Raw genomic sequence first — 23565 nt, forward strand, 5'->3', positions numbered from 1 at the left:
GTGAGGAGGGGACCAGGGCGGGTGACAGGGTGGTGAGGCCGGGCGAGGGGCCTAGCACGGGACAGAGTGCTCCAGGACTAAGGCGCAGACCACCCGAATGGCGTCCCCTTACCGGATCCGATTTGGATCTCCACCTTCACTGTCCGGGGTTCGCGGCAGCTCGTGTCCAGCGCTCAGTTTTGCTCATCTGGAGGGTGTTCGCTGCGGCATCTCCAAGGTCCCCGGTGTAACCTCGAAATGACTGTGTTGACGATGGAGATGGTGGTGGTGGTGGTGGTGGTGGTGGTGGTGATGGTAACGGTAACCGCTCACGTTTATTGGGCGCTTTCGTGTGCTGGGCGCTCTTTACGTGTCATCAAAGTTAGGTATCCCACACTTAGGCCTTTCGGATCCTATCTTTGTGGGGTCTGTCAAATCAGTATATCATCTGTCTGTACGACTACTGACTAAAGATTTTAAATTGAGTCACTTTTTAAACTTGTTTACTTTTAAAGGAAACTTTAAGTCTTTATGTTGAATGGAAAACTGCTTTCGTTTGTCATATGTAGGAGAAAATGACAAAAACAATATACTTAATATGATGATAACAGGTCCTTGTTAATAAATTCTGGCCAGATTTCATTGTCTATTTAAGGCCCTGAGGCAGAACCCTTTACAAAGAAGTGTTAACATTAGTAGATGTTAAAGACACACCAGGGGACTGAGCTGCTCTCCTTGAAAACAATCAGAAGATTCAAAAAAGGATTGAAAAGGGGGTTGGTTAACTTTCTCCTTAGATAGTTGTCATTTTTAAAGATCACCCGTGCACCTTCTAAAATCTTATCCCCAGTCCCAGATCATCTTCAGCATCTCTGTGTTAATGCCAGCAAAAATCCCCTGAGGTAGGCACTGCTATTCTCATTTGATTACTGAGGAAATAGACCCAGAAAAAAGGCGACTTGTCCTGGGATTTGTACCCAGAAAATAATACATTAGACACTGCAACTCAGGGTTCTCTGACTCTGTCATGATGTGCTATTGGCTCCTTCAGCAGATGTTGGTTGATAAATGGATTGGGGTCAGAGGGACAGTGCTGCCCACCTTGGACCTCTGGTGGCAACCAGGAGAGCTGGCAGATGTGAGGGTGCTTTGTCAGCCCCATGAAATACCAGGTTTAATTCTTTTCAATTTTAGCGTCAAGCAGGGAGTTGTTGAACTGGAAGGCACAGCCATATGATTGTCAAGAACACTGATAGGGCATTGATGAACTCACGCTTTATCATTTACTAGCTGTGTGATCTTGAGCAAGTCACTCACCTTTCTGAGCTCCAGTTTTCTCATCTGTAGAATGGGGATAATACTAGTTCTTATCTTGAAGAGTTTGTTGTGAGGCTCAAATGAGACCATAGCCAGAAAGAGCTTAAATCAAGGCTTAGCACACAGTGATCAGTCAATAGGGAATGGGAATGGGCTTGTATGCTTCCAGGTCGAGAAGTCTGGATACAATTCAGCTACTTTCTGTGGAACACATTGCCAGACTCATGGAGGATTGGACAGAGCTCACAGTCTAGGTGGGGAGGGCAGGTAAAGTGTTCAGTAATAGCATGTGCACAGTACCTAAAGGAGGGAGCGCCTTGGGGAGACTCGAATGATTTCCTAGAGCAAGGAAGCATTGCTTAGTCTTGAGAGAGGAAGAAAAGAAAAAAGGTGATTTCAAGCAGGGGAAATAATATGGAGTGTTTGGGGAGCCAGGAGTGGTACATGCACTTGCAGCCAGGAATAGAAATTGGGGAAGGTGGTGGGGAAAGGTATAGAAATAGGATGAAAGAAATGTGTTTGGGAAGGTGGGTTGGAGACAGATCATAAAGGGTCTTTATGCCAGGCCAGGGAATGTGGATTTCATCTGGTGCATTATAAAGGGCCAGCAAAGGTTTTGAAACAGAGATCAGGTATCAGATTGGGTTTTTTTTTTTTTAAAGGAGTTTAGACAGCAGTGGTTGGGCAAGACTGGAGGCTGTTACAGCGGTCTTGCAGAGGAATTCAAGGGCCTGGCCTAGGGTGTTGAGTTGGAGAAAACACATGGTACCTGCCATCTCAGTGTGAACACTTGGTTGAGAGATGCTTCTTTGGAGAGTGTGAGCAGAATGTGAGTATGGAGCAAAGGAAGCAGCTAAAGATGATTCCGAGGATAGTTTGGACAGCAGAGTGTGTTATGATGACTTTAAAGGAGGTGGAAGTGGAGAAGAAGAGTTCATTTTGGACAGGCTAAAAGATGATTCTCCTTTTTTCAGATAAACTGAGTTTTAGGACTTTAGGAGGTTTAAGTGGCTTTTTTTGAGTTATCAAGTCTATACGTGGCAGAACTGCTAGTTAGACTTCAATATCCTGACTGCAGGAAATCTCAAAAGCTTTTTCCTCTTAGGAGGTCTCTACTGTTTACTGCTGAACCCACTGAACAACCATGTCATCAGAATCGAGCAAAAAACGGAAGCCCAAAGTAATCCGAAGTGATGGAGCCCCAGCTGAGGGGAAGCGCAATCGATCTGAGGCAGAGCAGGTAAGATCAACCAGTATTGCCCAGCGACTGAGAAATTGCAGCTTATGGCCAGGCCCCTGGCTGTGAGTCTGTAGCAGCCCAGGATCGCACCTACCAGGTGTCAACCTCCCAGTGGCCTCTGCTTGACCAGGTGACTGGAATTCCCTTGGCTCTATAAAACCTGGAGAATCCCTACCCACTTTAATTGTGGCATCCTAAGTACTGACTGACAAGCCTGTAGTAGACGTGATTCTTGCCTGTTCACATCAGTGCAGTGTGTGTCTTCAACTTTCCTGGTCTGAAGACAGTCTATTGCACACCGCTGGAGCCCTGGAGATGTGGCCTGCCAGGGTCTACTCCCAAGATACCAGAACCACATGCCCATAGAATCTCTTCTGTAGCCCGAGAGCTCATGTGGTCAGCAAATTCTTCTCTACCTTTTGTCTGTGTTTTTCTGTCTTAAATCTGTCAAGCAATTTATGATTTTGCTTGGCTTGTTTTTTGTCTCTTTGTTTTTTTAAAAACTAGAACACGGAAATATTCCAGCTTGAATTTAAATGAAAAATGGTGCTTTCCTCAAATTTAAGAAATTTAAACTTAAATGAAGAATCTTTTCCTTTTAGGGACATTGATTCTGGCACTCTGTTAAATCTCATGTATTCTGTTTGCTCCAAAGGCTGGGAGACCAGTTGTTATATTTCAGTCCCTTCTAACACTTGCCTTAACCACCTAAACACCTGTCAGTAGGAATTTGGTTAAATGAATTCTGGTTCATCTGTATAGAGGACTGTCATGCAGCCATTTTGATGGAGATCTGAATTTATTGGGATGGGAAGTTGCACTATACAGCATGGATATTATAATCCCATTGTGCTTAAAATTAAATTTGTATTTGCCATAGAGTGTTAACAACTGAGTTGTGTAAGATTAAGCAGTGAGATTACAGGCAATTTTTCATTTTCTTTTCTGTATGCATCTGTATGTTCTGAATTTTTTTACACCAAGCATCCATTATGTTTGTATTTAGAAAGGGGAAAAAAAGATTTCCATTTCGAAAAGAAGAAAAACTTTTGATTGGAGAACCAGATCCTTTGGAGCCCTGGTGTGGGGTTTCCTTGTTAACTGTTCTTATGTAATGAGAGACGCCAGCCAAGGGTCCTTGGTCCCAACAGGAGACTTTCACCCCCACCACCCCACCACACACCTACAGCCTCTACCTTTGCCTCCGCAGGAAGGTAAATACTACAGCGAGGAGGCTGAGGTGGACCTGAGGGACCCCAGCAGAGACTACGAGTTGTACAAGTACACGTGTCAGGAGCTGCAGAAGCTCATGGCTGAGATCCAGGACCTGAAGAGCAGAGGAGGCAAGGATGTGGTAAGGAGTGGGACTGCACAGCCATGAGCCTGGTGGGTCTGTGCACTAGAACTGACATCTTCCTGGCTTCAGAAGTTTACGCAGCCTCTAGGGCCCTTCCTGATCCTAGTCTTCCCATAGTTTTCATGAACAAATGGTTGGAATCGGAGGGCTCCAGATAGCTGCTTACTAACTTAATTTATCGAGACTCCTTATCACCATCCAGTCATCGGTTACAGTAATGAACATATATGATAATTACATTTTCCCTGCCTGTAATTCTTTTTGAATGTTTTATTTCGAAATAACTTCAAACTTAAAGGAAGTTGCAAAAATAACATAAAAACAATACATAGAATTCCAGTATACTCTGATACCCACATTTCCATATAATTTGATGATTCATCCAACTAGTACTTATTACATCTCAGCATTTTGCTGGGTATTGAGAAATGATAGTACATGTAAATGTCCTTGATGTTAAAAGGATGGGTATGTAACCATAGAAACCAAAAATGAAATTGTTAGCATTAAATGAATAATTAAGGCTTCGCAGGCAAAGAAACTTAAGAGGTTGGCCAAAAATCTCAAGATGTTGCTATCATTAGCATCTCTGTACAGGATCTGAAGGGATAGTACATTGACTGCACTTGTTCCATCTTCGATTCCTGTTAATCCAGTCCAAGCAAAAATTGCTTTTTTGCCTGAGAACCTTAAGTACTTCCCTTATACAGTCATTTTTCCATTTCTCTTTGACAGTTCTCATGGTTCTGAGCTCCCTCCAGTGTCTGTTTTTGGCCTGAGTTGAAGATGGGTCATAAGTGAGGGACTGAAGGAAGCTGGAACCAGCACCTGTTGTCAGAACTGTTGACCAGTTTTCTTTGCCTGCAGGCACTTGAGATAGAAGAACGGAGAATCCAGAGCTGTGTGCATTTCATGACTCTAAAGAAGCTTAACCGATTAGCCCACATCAGGTTGAAGAAAGGAAGAGATCAGACCCACGAGGTAGGAGTTGAGAGGCTTTACCCTCCTTCTCCTTCCTGTTTCCCAACCCCTTCTTTATTCCTTTTGCCTCTTCCCTGAGTTTGCTGACTTGCCCTGCTCACCCCTGACCTTGTCCTCCTTTCAGGCTAAGCAGAAAGTAGACGCCTATCACCTGCAGCTACAGAACCTTTTATATGAGGTGATGCATCTGCAGAAGGAGATCACCAAATGCTTGGAGTTTAAGTAAGTCGGGAAGGAAAGGGCTTTGGCAGAGATGATCTGTTGGTAACCTTTTTTTGCTACCTAGCTTGGTGTGTGCTGACCTCTTTAAAAAAAAACAAACACAAAAGCAAAAACAAACCTGATAAGCTTAGAAGACTGCAGATTCAGAAGCAGGGGTTTCAGGCTTCACTAAGAACCTCAGAAGCCTGTCTGACCCCTTTTAACTTTGAGCTCTGTACCTGGTCAAATGCAGTCTTTCTCCCCAGCCAGGGCCTTTATGCTACCAGTTTGATTCCTGACCATGTTGTATGGAAACAACTGACTTCTGTTCTCATTCTTTCAACTTTGTGGCCCAGTTTTCCTCTCTCAAGCCCCAGCAATTCATTTCTGCAAATGCATTTTATTCTTTGGAACCTGAACTTCTTGCTGCATGGCTGCCTCCAGGTGAACAATCTACCGTTTGTCAGTGTCCTTCTTAAAATGAGGTGCCTGTTGGGGAAACAAAGCTGAAACTAGAGAGATGAGAAGGAGGAGGGAGTAGACAAGCAAAGAGAAGGGACATTGTTCTTGCTTGGTCAGACTGAAAGAAGGCAGGTTTTACTTTGAATTAAATTTGGGATGAGGAGGACCACATTAATCTCTTCCTAATGATGACATTGATTTTTGAGAAGCATTTTATCTGCCCCACAAATTTTTCTCAAAATAGATGGTTAAACACTAATAGAAATGAAATCTGATTAAGGTCTGTACCTGAATTAATAGTATTTTGCCTGTCAGTTTTCTGGTTTTGACAACATAGTATGGTTGGATAAGATATTTTCATTGGGAGAAACTGGAGGAAACTGTAATATTTTTGTAACTTCTTATGAGTCTTAAGCAATTTCACAATTTAAAAACTATAAAATTTTTTTAAAAAAGAGAAAAGTGATACCCCCTGTACCCATTACTTCAGATGAAACAAGATAAATCCAGAATTCTGTGGGACTCGGGCCTATGGGAAGGGAGGTGGCTGCATTGAAGGAGGCCGGGTCCTGAAGACGGAAAGCCTGGGTTCCACCTCTGCCATTCAGCAGCTGCGTGACCTTGGGCAAACTGCTTAACCTTTGGAAGCCTCTGTCTCATTTGAGAAATGAAGATTGAAATCCCCACCTCACAGAGTTTTTATGTTGTGGAAAGTAAATGAGAGGAGCACAGCAGATAGTGGGTACTTAATATACAGTAGCTGCTCTTACTATTACTGTCATTCGGCATGACACGGCCAAGAATATTGGATTTCTTTTCTCTTCTACACGTGTGTTGCTATGCATGTAACAATTGAAGCCTCCAGATCTTTTTGTTTCTTTAAATGTTTTATTTTGAAATTAGTAAAGGAATAATTTTCAAAGTTTTTATTGGGGTAACATATGTGCAATGTAAATTTTTCCACTTTAGCCATTTTCGGTGGTTATAATTACATGCTACCTTCACCACCATCTATTACCAAAAGTTTTCCATTACCTCAAATAGAAACCCTGCACCCATTATATAATAATTCCCCATTCACCACCCCTAGCCCCTGGTAATTTGTAATCTACTTTAATCTTGTGAATTTGTAATCTGTGAATTTGCATATTCTAGCTATTTAATATCTGTGATATCATACAGTATTTGTCTTTTTTTTTTTTTTTTTTAACATGGGCAGGCACTGGGAATCGAACCCGGGTCCTCAGGCATGGCAGGCAAGCATTCTTACCTGCTGAGCCACTGTGGCCCACCCCAGTATTTGTCTTTTTGTAGGTGATTTATTTCACTCAACATGCTCCATATCTTTTTTCACATCTAATTCTGCCATGCTGAATCTTCCCCATCTTTTACTTATGCAGATTATGATTGTTTGTTTTTTTTTTAAATCCTTATAGACTTGTGTAAGTCCATCTATACTCTTAGTCAATTTAAAACTGCTTCCACAAAATTTCTTTTATATATATATATATTTATTTATTTATTTATTAAAAAAATTAAGAACAAACAAAAACATTAACATATAATTCTGTTCTACATTCCACAAAATTTCTTAATGGGGGGGCAACTCTACTCAGAGAGGGATGATGCGTTAGATACCGAAACCTGATCCCTGCACACCTCACACATAAGATAATCCTTGTCCTTGAGGAATCTTCCTTCCTCTCATCTCTGCCACCATGTGAGGAGTCTCCCTGCCATATTGGCCTTTAAGGTTGGGATTCAGTTTATTGTAAAGCGGATGCAAGATCCTTGCTCTTTTGAGTTTCCTTCATAAAACTCAAGCTAACCCACAAGAAAAAGAGAAAAAGAAGAAAGGTCTGTTTTCAGTAAACAGATTTCTTCTTAATTAAAGCCAGTTAATAGCTCTTGTCTAGGAAAAGTAAAATCACTTTAATATCAGACAGTAAGTTAAAGCTCCTTATTGGTTAGGAAGCCCTTTGGCTGCAAGGAACAGAAATCGTCATTGTTCCTGAAGTGGCTTCAGGATATTCAGATAGTTATTTTTCTCAAATAAAAAATTTCTGCATTCATAGGCCTAAGAGTGACCCCCAAGAGAACCTCTTTTGTTGCTCAGATGTGGCCTCTCTCTCCAGCCAACACAACAAGCAAACTCACCGCCCTCCCCCTGGCTACATGGGACATGACTCCCAGGAGTGTGGACCTTCCTGGCAACATGGGACAGAAATCCTAGAATGAGCTGGGACTCAGCATCAAGGAATTGAGAAAACCTTCTTGACCGAAAGGGGGACAAGCGAAATGAGACAAAATAAAGTGTCAATGGCTGAGAGATTCCAAACAGAGTCGAGAGGTTATCCTGGAGGTTATTCTTACGCATTAAATAGATATCACTTGTTAGTCAAGATATAATGGAGAGGCTGGAGGAAATTGCCTGAAAATGTAGAGCCATGTTCCAGTAACCATGTTTCTTGAAGATGATTGTATAAAGATATAGCTTTCACAATGTGACTGTGTGATTGTGAAAACCTTGTGTCTGATGCTCCTTTTATCTACCTTTTCAACAGACGAGTAGAATGTATGGAATAAAAATAAATAATAGGGGGAACAAATGTTAAAATAAATTTAGTTTGAAATGCTAGTGATCAGTGAAAGGGAGGGGTAAGGGGTATGGTATGTATAAATTTTTTTTTCTGTTTTTGTTTTATGGCTTTTTCTGAACAGATGCAAATGTTCCAAGAAATGATTATGATGATGAATATGCAACTATGTGATGTTATTGTGAATTACTGATTATATATGTAGACCACAATGATCATATGTTAAGAATGTTCGTGTTGTTATATTTTTTAAAAAATTAATTTAAAAAGTTAAAAATGAAAAAAAATACTCAGTGGGAGAGGTAGGGAGGGAAGGAGTGGGATAGAGATGAAACAAGATTAACCAAGAGTTTATAATAAAGTTCAATGATGAATAAAAAAAATTTTGTTTTGCATTCTGGCAATCCAAAGCTGGTATGTCTGCTCAGAGATACAATTTTCTAGGAATATTTCCCTCAATCTACTCCATCATCATTAATGTTTTGGCTTTTTATCCTCATGTTTGTGACCTTATGGTCCCCAGTGGCTGTTGTGCTTTCAGGACTCATATCTGCATCCCAGCAGGAAAGAGGAATAAAAAAAAAAGAGGAAAAAATCCTTCTATGTACCTGTCATTGACCAGAACTGTGTCACACCCTCCCTCAAATCTACTAGGGAAACTGGAAATATGCATTTTTACTTTTTATAGTTGCTATATTAGAGGTACTGAACAGAAAAGGTGGTTGAGAATGAAGGGGGTCAGCCACCCCAGAATGTCTGCCACTGAAAGGATTGTGTAAATACTTTTTAGCTCATTTTTGACATTTGCTAATATTAGTCAGCTCTAAGAGCTTTGATGAGTTCCATACGACTTGGGATTTTTCTCCCCTCTAAGATCTAATAAGTTTCCTACTAAAATTTTGGTGAGACTTTATTAAGAAACTCAAGTCCTCTGTAAAAGATTCTCAGTAATTCTCAAAGCCTCCACAAATAATTTATCTATAAAATCTCCCATATGAAAAGATCCCAAAGACCTTGTCTTGTCACTGTCCTTTTTTAGTCTCCATAGGGTTGTTTTTATGAATCTTCATCCAGAGGTCAATTTAGTGAAAACCATCACACTGAAATGTTTGCTGTTTGGTGTTCTCTATTTCTCTGTTGGACTTTTTCTACATCTTTGTCTCTAATTTGAGCATGTAGATAATATTTTTGAACTTAAGTGTAAACCTTATTTCTGTTCAGTGGCATTTCTTGATTTCAGCCTGACAGTCCAGGCCTAGGCTATAGTGTTTTTATTTGACTCTTTTAGCTATTAGCTCTTTTTTCTCAGCTTGGAGATATCTATAAGTCTGATGAGCAGGTCTTTAACTAATTCAGTGATAAAAACGTTGGGCAGCATGGATAAATATCTTCTGGGATATCTCTAGGTACCTCCCTTCATAATGAAATGGCCACTAGTGGGCATTTGTTGAGGCAACTGTGTTCCAGGTTCCTGGGTAGTTTTAGCTCAGGGCTAGTGGACCACATTTTGGGTTCCTGTGAGCAGTGGTGTGACATCTCATTTTTGCCTTCAGGTCAAAGCATGAAGAAATTGATCTGGTGAGTTTAGAGGAATTTTATAAAGAGGCTCCTTCAGATATCAGCAAGGCTGAAGTCACAATAGGAGACCCTCACCAACAAACACTGGCACGTCTGGATTGGGAGCTGGAGCAGCGGAAAAGGTAGCACTTCCTCTTCCCTGACCTTGTTAACCTGTGTGGACAACAGACTTTTAACCACAGAGGACACTGCTTTGTCATGTCCTAGGATCAAATAGCAAAGCACTTTGTGGAACCAGCAGAGTAGTCTCTGAGACCAAATCCCATTTTGTGATCTCATTCAAACTTGACCAGCCTCATGAAGGATGGAATTGGAATTGCTTAAGACCATTAACAGGAAGTTGTAGTAACTTTTTTCCCTTAACATTTTAATGCCTAAGACCTATGTATCTTTCCTACCATGAATCTAATTTTGTATTTTGCTTTTTCCCCTTTATAAACATATCCCCGTGTTGTCAGAGACTGATGTAAGCATCATCTCAGAAGGTTGTGTAATGTTCCATTGTATGAACAATTTGTAATTCACATAATAATTTCCTTATTGGACTTTTAGGTTGTTTGCATTTTTTGGTATCATAAATAATGCTTCAGGCACACCTGTACATATAAGACATTTCCATTTTAATAAAGATTAATCCTCGGGTGCATGGGTGGTTCAGTGGTAGAATGCTCACCTTCTATGCGGGAGACCCAGGTTCGATTCCTGGACCATGCACCTCCCCCCAAAAAAAGGGAAAAAAGAGATTAATCGCAAATACATTATCTACTATACTGTGTAATTTAATTTGGGCCTTTCTAGGAATAGAGTTTACTTTTTGCTTTCATACTGGATTTAATGATTCCGTCTCTTCCATCATCATGCCATTTTCCTCTTTGACATTTGTACAAGAGTTCTAAGGGCCTTTAGTTGGCACATATGCTCTATTTTGCATTGGAAAAGTAATTGTTTTTATCCTGTGCTTTTCTGTGTTATGGAATGTATTCTGTGCATTGAGTCCATGTTATGAAATTAATGAGCATGAGCCCAGTACTTAGGAAATTGTTGTCAGCTTTTTAGCAGATGGGACTGTCCATTACTCCCCTGTCCAGGCCACCACTTCCCCTGGGCCTTGAGTCTGGAATCTGTTTCCACCCTCCCCCATTCAGGCAAGTCTGGGTCTTGCTTGGGTTGTGAGGCTGCTGGGTCTACATGTTAGTGAAAGCATCTGAGGTGAGACGTCTAATAAAGAATAATGTGGGTGGCTGTATTAGTCAGGGTTCTCTAGAGAAACAGAATCAACAGGGAACACTTGCAAATATAAAATTTATGAAAGTGTCTCACGTGACCGTAGGAACGCAGAGTCCAAAATCCACAGGGCAGGCTGCGAAGCCGATGACTCCGATGGATGGCCTGGATGAACTCCACAGGAGAAGGCTCACCAGCCAAAGCAGGAATGGAACCTGCCTCCTCTGAGTCCTCCTTAAAAGGCTTCCCATGATTGCATTTAGCATCACTAATTGCAGAAGACACTCCCCTTTGGCTGATTACAAATGGAATCAGCTGTGGATGTAGCTGAAGTGATCATGACCTAATCCTATGAAATGTCCTCATTGCAACAGACAGGCCAGCACTTGCCCAATCAGATGAACAGGTACCACAACTTGGCCAAGTTGACACCTGTCCCTAACCATGACAGTCCACCCCTTGTCAACTTGGCACATATATATATATATATATATATATATATATATATATCACCTTAGACCATACTTAATTTCCAAATGAAAACAAATAAGCACACATTTTTTCTTTTACCTGACAATACTCAACTGTCCTGCATATAACTGGAAGCACATTAAATCTCTCCAGAATAGGGTGCAAATCCTTGGGCAACATTCATTCTTAAACTTGATATCTTACAACTTAAATAGTATAACATGAAAAAACAGCATTACAGTCCTCGTTTCTGTAACTGATCACGTGATCGAAGTTCATATTTATCACTACCTTTTTCCACTACCCATTCCATGTTCCCTTCCCCCTCAGCAAGCACTTCAGTTGGCCGTGGTTCTTTGCCTGGTGGGGTGACCCAAACCTTCATTCCTGAAGTCTCAGAGCCATTAGTGGTCCTGCCTGGATTGTGTTGTTGCAGTTTTCCATTGATTTTAATCACAGGGCATGGTAGTACTAATAGACGCCCCAGGGGATCTCCTATATTCCAAGAAAACTCTTCTTTACCTCCATTATGTAGTTGCAGTCCTACTTCCTTCTGATAGTCAGGGTCAATTACCCCAGACAATAATGTAATCCCCTTCTTGGTGTGTTGATCCAGAGGCATAAGTAGCCAAAGTGACCAGGTGGCAATCTTAACTTCCAGTTCAGTGGTATCACTGTTGTTTCTCCTGGAGAAAGCACACCCCGTTTTGGAACTAAAACCTGAAGACCAGCAGAACTCAGGGTAGCAGGGACAGGAAGCAAAAATTTTCCTAGTGGATCACTAGGAGTAATAGTGAGTGGCACCACACCCATTTCCACCCCTTGGTTCCTGGACCTATGGATCCTGGCTATGGGAGAAACAGCACCATACAGCGGACGCTGATTCAGAGCATACACAGCTTCCTGGAGAACATTACCCCAGCCTTTCAAGTTTTTGCCACCTAGTTGGCACCGTAATTGAGTTTTCAAAAGGCCATTCCACTGTTCTATCAATCCAGCTGCTTCTGGATGATGGGGAACATGGTAAGACCAGAGAATTCCATGAGCATGTGCCCATTCCCGCACTTCATTTGCTGTGAAGTGTGTTCCTTGATCCGAAGCAATGCTATGTGGAATGCCATGACGATGGATAAGGCATTCTGTAAGCCCATGGATAGTAGTTTTGGCAGAAGCATTGCGTGCAGGGAAAGCAAACCCATATCCAGAGTATGTGTCTATTCCAGTTAGAACAAATCGCTGCCCCTTCCATGAAGGGAGTGGTCCAATGTAATGGACCACCATGTAGCTGGCTGGTCACCTCGGGGAATGGTGCCATATCGGGGGCTGAGTGTGGGTCTCTGCTGCTGGCAGATTGGGCACTCAGCAGTGGCTGTAGCCAGGTCAGCCTTGGTGAGTGGAAGTCCATGTTGCTGAGCCCATGCATAACCTCCATCCCTACCACCATGACCGCTTTGTTCATGAGCCCATTGGGCAATAACAGGAGTTGCTGGGGAAAGAGGCTGGCTGGTATCTATAGAACGGGTCATCTTATCCACTTGATTATTAAAATCTTCCTCTGCTGAAGTCACCCTCTGGTGTGCATTCACATGGGACACAAATATCTTCATGTTTTTAGCCCACTCAGAAAGGTCTATCCATATACTTCTTCCCCAGACCTCTTTGTCACTAATTTTCCAATTATGGTCTTTCCAAGTCCCTGACCATCCAGCCAAACCATTAGCAACAGCCCATGAGTCAGTATACAAACGCACCTCTGGCCAGTTTTCCTTCCAAGCAAAATGAACAACCAGGTGCACTGCTCGAAGTTCTGCCCACTGGGAGGATTTCCCCTCACCACTGTCCTTCAAGGACACCCCAGAAAGGGGTTGTAATGCTGCAGCTGTCCACTTTCGGGTGGTACCTGCATATCGTGCTGAACCATCTGTAAACCAGGCCCGAGTTTTCTCTTCCTCAGTCAATTCACTGTAAGGAACACCCCAAGAGGCCATAGCTCTGGTCTGGGAAAGAGAAGGTAATGTGGCAGCAGGAGTGGAAACCATGGGCATTTGTGCCACTTCTTCATGTAACTTACTTGTGCCTTCAGGACCTGCTCTGGCTCTATCTCGTATATACCATTTCCACTTTACAATAGAGTGCTGCTGTGCACGCCCAACTTTATGGCTTGGTGGGTTAGACAACACCCAACTCATGATAGGCAACTCAAGTCTCATGGTAACTTGGTGGCCCATGGTTAAGCGTTCAGTCTCTACTAAGGCCCAGTAGCAGGCCAAAAGCTGTTTCTCAAAAGGAGAGTAGTTATCTGCAGCAGATGGTAAGGCTTTGCTCCAAAATCCTAAGGGTCTGCGTTGTGATTCTCCTATAGGGGCCTGCCAAAGGCTCCAGGCAGCATCTCTATTTGCCACTGACACTTCCAGCACCATTGGATCTGCTGGATCATACGGCCCAAGTGGCAGAGCAGCTTGCACAGCAGCCTGGACCTGTCGCAGAGCCTCCTCTTGTTCAGGTCCCCACTCAAAATTAGCAGCTTTTCTGGTCACTCGATAAATGGGCCGGAGTAGCACACCCAAATGAGGAATATGTTGTCACCAAAATCCAAAAAGACCAACTAGGCATTGTGCCTCTTTTTTGTTGTGGGAGGGGCCAGATGCAGCAATTTATCCTTCACCTTAGAAGGGATATCTCGACATGCCCCACACCACTGGACACCTAGAAATTTTACTGAGGTGGAAGGCCCCTGTATTTTTGTTCAATTTATCTCCCATCCTCTGACATGTAAATGCCTTACCAGTAAATCTAGAGTAGTTGCTACTTCTTGCTCACGAGGTCCAATCAACATGATATCATCAATATAATGGACCAGTGTGATGTCTTGTGGGAGGGAGAAATGATCAAGGTCTCTGCGAACAAGATTATGACATAGGGTTGGAGAGTTGATATACCCCTGAGGTAGGACAGTAAAGTATATTGCTGACCTTGCCAGCTGAAAGCAAACTGTTTCTGGTGGTCCTTACTAATAGCTATTGAGAAAAAAGCATTTGCCAGATCAATAGCTGCATACCAGGTACCAGGGGATGTATTGATTTGCTCAAGCAATGATACTACATCTGGAACAGCAGCTACAATTTGAGTTACCACCTGGTGTATTGATTTGCTCAAGCAATGATACTACATCTGGAACAGCAGCTACAATTGGAGTTACCACCTGGTTGAGTTTACGATAATCCACTGTCTTTCTCCAAGACCCATCTGTTTTCTGCACAGGCCAAATAGGAGAGTTGAATGGGGATGTGGTGGGAATCACCACCCTGCATCTTTTAAGTCCTTAAGAGTGGCAGTAATCTCTGCAATCCCTCCAGGAATACGGTATTGCTTTTGATTTACTATTTTGCTTGGTAGGGGCAGTTCTAGTGGCTTCCACTTGGCCTTTCCCACCATAATAGCCCTCACTGCATGAGTTAGAGAGCCAACATGGGGATTAGGCCAGTTGCTCAGTATGTCTATGCCAATTATACATTCTGGAACTGGGCAGATAACTACAGGATGGGTCCGGGGGCCCACTGGACCCACTGTGAGACAGACCTGAGCTAAAACTACATTGATCACCTGGTCTCCATAAGCCCCCACTCTGACTGGTGGTCCAGAGTGACATTTTGGGTCCCCTGGAATTAATGTCACTTCTGAACCAGTGTCTAATAATCCCCGAAATATCTGATCATTTCCTTTTCCCCAATGCACAGTTACCCTGGTAAAAGGCCGTTGGTCTCCTTGGGGAAGACTTAGAGGAAGGTTAACAGTACAAATTTGTGGCAGTGTAACAGGTTTCTCCCCCAAAGGGACCTGGCCTCCCCTTCATTCAAGGGGCTCAGGGTCTGTAAACTGTTTCGAGTCTGGAAATTGATTAAGGGGCCGTGACTCTGTGTTTTTGTAATTCAGATTAGACTTCTGTTCCCTTGACCTAGAACTCTTTTGTTTATACAGCTCCAACAAGAATTTAGAAGACTGCCCTTCTATTGTATTTCTAGGCACCCCATGATTTACTAGCCAATGCCACAAATCTTTGCGTGTCATATAATTTTGATGCCTCCTTTGAGTTTGTTGTCTATTATAATAGCTGCGTCTACCCTGTCTTTGGTGATTAAGTGCTGCCACCTGGCTTCTGCCAACTCTGGATCCTGTCATCCCCATTGTGTTTAAGGATTCCAGCTCAGTGACAGCAGTTCCTACAGTAATATCTAACCTACAGAGAAGTGCAAACACAGAGCCCTTGAGGGATGATGGTGCTAGTCTCACAAACTTATTTCTCACTGTTCTGGTAAAAGGTGCATCCTCTGGACATTCCTGGGGTGTAAGAGCAGGCTTTGCATGATAAATCCACTCTAACATCCCAACCTCTCTAAGCCTCTGGATCCCCTCATCTACATTATACCAGGGCAGTTCTGGCATTTCAACCTCAGGTAATGTTGGCCACCTTTTGATCCATGTTTCAACCAACCACCCAAACAAGCTGTTAACACCTTTTCTAACTGCTCTAGCTATAACATTGAATGCAGAATCTCTGCTTAGTGGGCCCATATCAATAAATTCAGCCTGATCCAGCCTTATATTCCTCCCACCATTATCCCACACTCTTAAAATCCATTGCCACACATATTCCCCTGATTTCTGTCTATATAAATTGGAAAACTCACACAGTTCTTTTGGAGTATAATGTACCTCCTCATGTGTGATACTTTGTACCTCACCTTTAGGGGCCTGTTGGGACTTCAGTCTAGTTATAGGTGTGGAAGAAATGAGGGGTGGTGGGGGTGGGTCATGAAAAGAATTAGAAATATCTTCCAAGCCATTTGCTTCAGGGCTTTCATTTGCAGTTTCATCTGGTGAAACAGGATTAATAACTCTAGGGCTAATCCCTTCAGGAGGAGGTTGGGTGGCCAATTCCTCAAGGCAGGCTGGAGGTGGGGCGGCTATGTCCTCAGGGCAGACTATTACAGGGTTATCTAAAGAAGACTCAGCATGGTCTAGGGTTTCAACCTCACCCCCAACATCATTATCAATCCATATGTCACCATCCCATTTTTCAGGGTCCCACTCCTTTCCAATCAGTGCCCTCACTTTAACGGCAGACACCATGCAAGACTGAGATTTCAGTTTACGTTGTAAAGTTGCTACTCTAACAATAAGATTCTGAGTCTGATTTTCAGAGATCTCAAGTCTACGGCTACAGGAAATAAGATTTTCCTTCAGGATACTCATAGAAACCTCTACATCTTTCAGACGGCGCTTAAGCTTCTTGTTTGAAGCCTTGAACCCATCCCTTTCACCCTTTAATGTAGATAGTGTATCTAACAACAACCAACCAACATCTCTATAACTCTTATTTCTACAAAACTCTGTAAAGGTGTCAAAAACATTATCCCCTAGAGTCTGGCTTCGTACAAGCGAAGCATTAGGAGAATCGAATGATGATATTTTGACTATCTCCTTTGCCAACTCAGTCCATGGATTGGGAGTGTCATTCTGATTACGGGAATCAGAGTCCTTAGTGTCTCTGAGTCCAGTCAGAGTAGAAAACCATTCATAAAAACCCATTTTTAAGATTCTGTTCCTCAAGAACCACTCCCGGTATCAAGATGTATTAGTTAGGGTTCTCTAGAGAAACAGAATCAACAGGAAACACTTGCAAATATAAAATTTATGAAAGTGTCTCACGTAACCATAGGAACGCAGAGTCCAAAATCCACAGGGCAGGCTGCGAAGCCGATGACTCCGATGGATGGCCTGGATGAACTCCACAGGAGAGGCTCACCAGCCAAAGCAGGAATGGAACCTGTCTCCTCTGAGTCCTCCTTAAAAGGCTTCCCATGATTGCATTTAGCATCACTAATTGCAAAAGACACTCCCCTTTGGCTGATTACAAATGGAATCAGCTGTGGATGTAGCTGACGTGCTCATGACCTAATCCTATGAAATGTCCTCATTGCAACAGACAGGCCAGCACTTGCCCAATCAGATGAACAGGTACCACAACTTGGCCAAGTTGACACCTGTCCCTAACCATGACAGTGGTCTATAGAAGTTTATACAGAGCAAAACCCAGCTCTGTGCTTACTGATTGCTGATGACTTCAGGCAAGTAATTTACCTCCCTGAACCTTAGTTTCCTCCTTTGTAGATAATAAAAGTCCCTACCTTCCACAGTTTTTATCAGGATTAAATGTGATAGTGCTTGTAAAGATCTCATCAGAGTTCCCAGTACATAGTAAGTGCTTGATAAACATTAGCAGTTAATCGCAACTGCTTTTACTGGGTGGGAGCCTGACAGCAAACAGTATCCCTGGCAAGCATTGGATGGCAGTGCTCTCTTCTTCCCCAACAGGCTGGCAGAGAAGTACCGAGAGAGCTTGTCCAACAAGGAGAAGATCCTCAAAGAGATTGAGGTGAAGAAGGAATACCTGAGCAGCCTTCAGCCTCGGCTCAACAGCATCATGCAGGTGAGGCCCTGCACTCTTTGGTTTGCCTCCACCACCTAGAGAGACCTTGCTGTTGTCATTCGTGTGCCTTCATTGACAAAGTTTGCGGATGGATATATATATATATACATATATATGTATGAGTCGTGTATATGCTTGGAAAGTCTGTGTTCATATCAAACCATTAACAGTTTACCTTTAGGGACTGGGACTTGGGATTTTTACTTCATAAACTTGAAGGCCACATCTTGAAATAATATGTGTGTATTAAATTATTTGAAAAAAAATTTATTGAAATAAAATGTATATAGGAAAGCGTACAGCTCAATAAATATTCACTAAGTGAACACATCCTTGTGGCCAACACCTAGATTAAGAAAAAAACATTACCACCCTCCAGAAGCCCCCTTCTCCCAGTTACCCCCTCCCAGTTACCATCATTCCCAACCCTCCACCCTCTCCCCCACTTACTGTTGTCTTGACTTCTGACATCATAAGTTATATTTACCTATTTTTTAACTTTTTTTTAACAAATGCAATCGTATCATAACTCTTTTGTGTCCAGCTTCTTTTGCTCAACATCATATTTGTAAGATCCATTTACATTGCTGAGAATATCAATTCGTTTAGTTTTGTGGCGGTTTAGTGTTTGATTTGTATTGTTCCTATTTTGGGGCTATTAATAATGCTACTATCAACATTCTTATTTGTGTCCTTTGGTGCATATCATACACATTTCTGTTGGGTGCATACCCGAGAATGAAATTGCTAGGTCATAGAGTATACATATATTTAGCTTTGTTAAATACACACACAGTTTTCTAAAATGATTGTACTAATTTTCACTCCCACTAGCAGTATATGAGAGTTCCATTTGTTCCATCACCTTGTCAACACACGTCATCATCATTCTCAATTTTAGCCATTTGGGAAAGTATCACATTATGGTTTTAATTTTCATTTCTCTGGGGACCGATGATGTCAAACCCAGCGCCTTTTGTGTGCTTATTTACCTTTTGGATAAACTCATCTGTGAAGGTCTTTTACAAGTCTCTTGCCCATTTTTTTTTTTGCTGGGTCACCTGAGTTCTTTATTCTGAGATGAGTCTTTTGCATGTATCTTTTCCTATTCTGTGACTTACTTTTTTCACTTTTATAATGTATCTTTTGGTGACTGGATACCTTTAATTTTATTGTGGTCCAGTTATCAGTCTTTTCCCTTATAGTTAGTTCTTTCTGTGCCCCATGTAAGAAATCTTTCTCTGTCCCAAGGTCATGAAGATAGTCTCCCTTTTTTTTTTCTTAAATAAACTTTTTTACCTTTCATAGTTAGATCTATAGTCTACATGGAAGTGATTTTTGTATATGGTGTGAGGTAAGGATCAAGATTCTTTTTTTTTTTTCATTTGGTAGTCAGCTGACCCATTTAATTAAAAAGACCATTCTTTTGCCCCATTGTTCTGCAGTGCCACTCTCAGGCGTGTGTGGATCTGTTTGTGATCTACTTGTCTCTCGTTGTGCCAGTACCATGCTATCTTATTTATGTAGGTTTATCAGAAGGCTCAATGCTCAGTGGTGTAGTCCTTCAGCTTTGTTCTTCAGGGTGGTCTTGGTTACTCTAGCCCCTTTGCATTTACATACCAATTATAGAATCAGCTTATCTGTTTCCACCTGCTAGGATTTTGATTGAAGTGCATTGAATTTATAGATAAATTTGGGGAAAATTGACATCTTGACAGTATGGAATCTTCCAGGCCATTAATGTGGCCTATATCTCTATTTATTTTGATCGTTGATTTTTCAGGTCTTTGTGTAGAGGTTTACATGCCTTTCGTTTCTTTATTTGTAAATATTTGATGTTTTCCTGATGCTTCTGGAAATGGTGTCTTTTTGTTATTTCACTTTCTAAACTCTGTTCCAGTATAAAGAAAGATAACTGATTTTTTTGTACTGGTTTTTCTCTACCTATTAATTCCTATCACTTCCATAAATAAAAAACTGAATATAGTAATTGAGCAGTCACATATTGTAGACTACCTAAAAAAGGAAAAACAAAAATCCTTCTTTTGTTGCATGCAGGCTTCCCTCCCGGTGCAAGAGTATCTGTTCATGCCATTCGACCAGGCTCACAAGCAGTATGAGACAGCCAGACACCTGCCACCTCCGCTTTATGTCCTTTTTGTCCAGGCCACTGCATATGGGCAGGCCTGTGGTGAGTATAGGGGCTGGACGAGGAAGAGGAGCTGTGGGAGCAGCAACAGGAGCCCATCTAAGTCATTTGGAAGGCCAGCCCGTTGGGCAAAGCTCCCTGCCACGCTCAGAGCCCTCAGGTGACAGATATTGCCTCCTTACTGCACTCTCCAGCACGGCTCCTTTGACCAGCTGGCCTGAGGCTAAGCTAACCCGAAGGGCATTTCGTAGTGGATGGCTTTGACTCGTTCCTGAGCCTGGCTGGATGGCTGTTGGGTACATAGCCAAGGCAGCTGGTTCTGGTTTCCAACTGGCCACCATGCTCAGCTGCAGAGACGAGTTTGGTGACACAGGTCCTAGCCAGCTCACCCAGGGTGTTGACACTTCCCAGGTCAGACTGCATGTCTTTAAAGTCGATTGCTAATTTAGAGGATATATCCTCATTAAGCTTAAGGGCCCCTGTGATTCCACTAGGGTTTTGAGAAGTGTATGGAGACCTGCCTTTTTCCCTAATGCAGCTTTCACCAAGCATGTAAACTTTTCTTCCCCACTCCCATTCCACCCACCACGACAGACATACATTGCTCCGGTGCATGCCTTTCCTCCCAGCCGTGCACACCAACGCATTACTATCTCTCTTCTGTATTTTTTTGGTCCCTCTGGTCCTTTTCCTCCCCTTTGTTCTCTTCCTGTTTCCATCACAGCTCACATGAAATCCTCCTCCCAGCCCCCTAGGCAGGGTGAGTAATTTTCTTTTCATTTGAGTCTAAAATCCATCCTGTTTCCATTCTGATTTTATTGTTGAATTTCAGACGCTAAAGAGAAGCATGGCATTTGCCAGGGTCTGATGGGAGCAGCTAGCTTGTTTGGGGTTGGGTGTGAGCATTTATATTGGGTTATAAGAAATAGGGCAGTGATCAGCTGCCTGGGGATATAATCTCAACGGCTGCCTCTTGGGAGAAGTTTGCCATCCCTCCTCAGTGAGGTTGAGCAAACCATTTTGGTCTCCTGTGACTATGTGTCTTTACAGCTAGAGCAGGAAGAGGAGGTGGCCAGTCTGTAGCTATAGAGTTCCATAAAGACAGGCCCAAGCCATCACTCATTGACGTGTCAGTCCTGGCTCAGAGACAGGCAGTTAGTTTAGTGCTTGAGCAGATGGGCCCAATTGAAGAGACCTGGTCATGAATCCCAGCTTATCTGCTTCCTGGCTAGGGTACCTAACTTCTCTGAGCCTTGATTTTTTTCATCTGTAAATAACTATAATAATAACCCTAGAAGGTTGTGAAGATTAAAAATCAATTTTTCTTACAATTTTATAATTAAAATGATAAACATCAGCTCATTCGGTCGTTACTACCTAAAAGGGCAGATACCCTTGTCAAGACCCCATTTTATAGTTGTGGAAACAAGACTGAGAACAATAAAAATAACTTTTCCAGGTCCCGTGGGGGAAGTGGTGGGACAGGGACTCAGACGTAGGACTGTCCCACAGATCTAAGTTCCCACGCATTGTCCTGTTACCTCCCAGCTGTATGTAAAGATGCCAGGCCATATGCTTGGCAGAGTACAGAGCAGAGAATAAGCACATTTTCAGCCTTGTTTCTGGGATGTCAGCAGAACCATGGGCTTCTGGATGAGACCCTTTAAGAAATTAGAAGAGGTCTTGTGACTTGAGGCCCTGGGCTTGAATTTCTGCACCTTGGTGTAAACCTGAAAAGAGATGTTCACAGCGAGTCCCAGGTGATGCCTGTCCGGGAATATGTACTTTATGTTTTTTGTTCTCAGCATCTGTTGGAGAGACAGGTTTCCCACCTTTTCCCTCCTTATCTGGAGCAAGGGCTTTTGCCCTCCCATAGCTAGTCAGTGAAAAGCTGAGGCAGAAGCAGTAGAAATCCAGTTCCAGAGCTGGCTGGCCTGCTTATGTAGCTCCTTCCTTCAGCAGCTTCCCTACGAAGCGTTTTCTTGCCCCCAGATAAGACGTTGTATGTGGCAATTGACGGCAGTGTGGATGAAGCCAAGGCTCTGTTCAAGCCTCCTGAAGACTCCCAAGGTAATGTGGTAGTTGGGTCACCTCCCCCAAAAGTCCTTTGAAAAATTCACCATTCTGGTTCTTTGTAGCAGAAAGCTTGACTTTAATGTCTTAATGCTCTGGTATGGACATGGAAGAGATCTGTTCCTGGAGTCACAAAACACCACCATTGGATAGCAGCCTGCCACTTAGTAGCTCAGTAATGCTGGGAAAAGTATTTAACATTTTTGAGCCTCAGTTTTACTCATCTGTAAAAGAAGAATAGTACCGCCTCATGTAGATTTATTAAGATGATTAAATGAGGTCATGAATGTGAAGCCCTCAGCACATAGCAACCCTTCAAATTAGGTAAGCTGCTAATATTATCACTATTGTTATTTATATTCCTATTATTACTGCTACCACCACCACTGGAGGGGCTTGTAGACTATGGAAACAACCTGAAAAAGTCCTTTAAGACACAAGCAGACATTTGCACACCTATGTTTATAGCAGCATTATTTACAATTGCCAAGAGATGGAAACAGCCCGTATGTCCATCAACAGATGAGTGGCTATAACAAGCTGTGATATATACATACGCTGTAATACTATGCAGCCGTTAAGATAGAATAAAGTCATAAAGCATATAACGACGTGGATGGACCTTGAGGACATTATGCTAAGTGAAATTAACCAGAAACAAAAGGGCGATACTGTATGGCTACACTAAAATGAACTAGTATTAATGAGTGAACTCTGAGAGTTAAAGTTAAGAACACAGGCTATCAGGAGATAGAAAGAGGATCAACACTGGGTGTTTGGTGCTGAAGGAATACAGATTGTGCAACAGAAATGATTGTACAAATTCAGAAATGGATAGCACAATAACTACCTTATGGTAGCACAATAATATAAGTACAGTGAATGTAGCCAAATGTGGGTATGGTTGAGGGAGAAGGGCTGGGGGCACGTATGAAACCAGAAGGAAAGATAGAAGACAAAGACTGAGACGGTATAATTTAGGAATGCCTAGAGTAGACAAGAATGATGATTAAATGTACAAATATAAAAATATTCATCTGATTTAACTTATGTGGTCAGTTTACTTGAACACCATAATCATACGTAATCTTGAAGAGGGTGTGAGATCTTGCTGGTTTGTACAGGTTAGTGTGATGCCCTGATATATTCTAGAGTAATTTGGGCAGAAAATAAAAAAAGTATTTGCAAAGTCCCTTTTGGGACTAGGGAGAAGGGAGGAAATATTAAACTTCCCCATTTCGGGAATTCCTGATATTCTCACAGGCATTGGCACCCTAGTTCAATAGGCTGAGCCCTCAATATTGGGGCTCACCCCTATGAAGTTTATTCCTGAAAAGGAGAGGCTAAGCCTGCTGATAATTATGCATAAGAGTCACCCCTGAAGAACCTCTTTTGTCACTCAGATGTGGCCTCTCTCTATAAACCAACTCGCCAGGTGAATTCACT

At 42.4% G+C, this 23565-nt stretch overlaps 1 protein-coding gene and 1 non-coding gene across 6 annotated transcripts in view; both read left to right on the top strand.

The window, feature by feature from the left end:
• The window catches only part of THOC5 (THO complex subunit 5), a 42179-nt gene that overhangs the window by 104 nt on the left and 18510 nt on the right, over nt 1-23565 (top strand). For 2 of the 5 annotated variants that reach the window (XM_077160626.1, XM_077160629.1), the window contains exons 2-9: nt 2402-2536; nt 3747-3890; nt 4761-4874; nt 4999-5096; nt 9688-9834; nt 17783-17897; nt 19956-20088; nt 22009-22116. In XM_077160626.1, coding sequence (XP_077016741.1) covers nt 2441-2536; nt 3747-3890; nt 4761-4874; nt 4999-5096; nt 9688-9834; nt 17783-17897; nt 19956-20088; nt 22009-22116 — 955 coding nt within the window. In that variant the 5' untranslated portion in view covers nt 2402-2440. Of the gene's footprint in view, nt 1-6; nt 218-2401; nt 2537-3746; nt 3891-4760; nt 4875-4998; nt 5097-9687; nt 9835-17782; nt 17898-19955; nt 20089-22008; nt 22117-23565 lie in introns of those variants that run through there. The other 3 variants (XM_077160628.1, XM_077160630.1, XM_077160627.1) reach the window with 2 other exon arrangements.
• On the top strand, nt 10356-10426 carry TRNAR-UCU (transfer RNA arginine (anticodon UCU)). Its single transcript has one exon. It is a non-coding gene; the product is annotated as a tRNA-Arg (tRNA).

The sequence above is a fragment of the Tamandua tetradactyla genome, chromosome 5 (genome assembly GCF_023851605.1).
Source record: "Tamandua tetradactyla isolate mTamTet1 chromosome 5, mTamTet1.pri, whole genome shotgun sequence".
In the NCBI taxonomy this organism is placed as follows: Eukaryota; Metazoa; Chordata; class Mammalia; order Pilosa; family Myrmecophagidae; genus Tamandua; species Tamandua tetradactyla.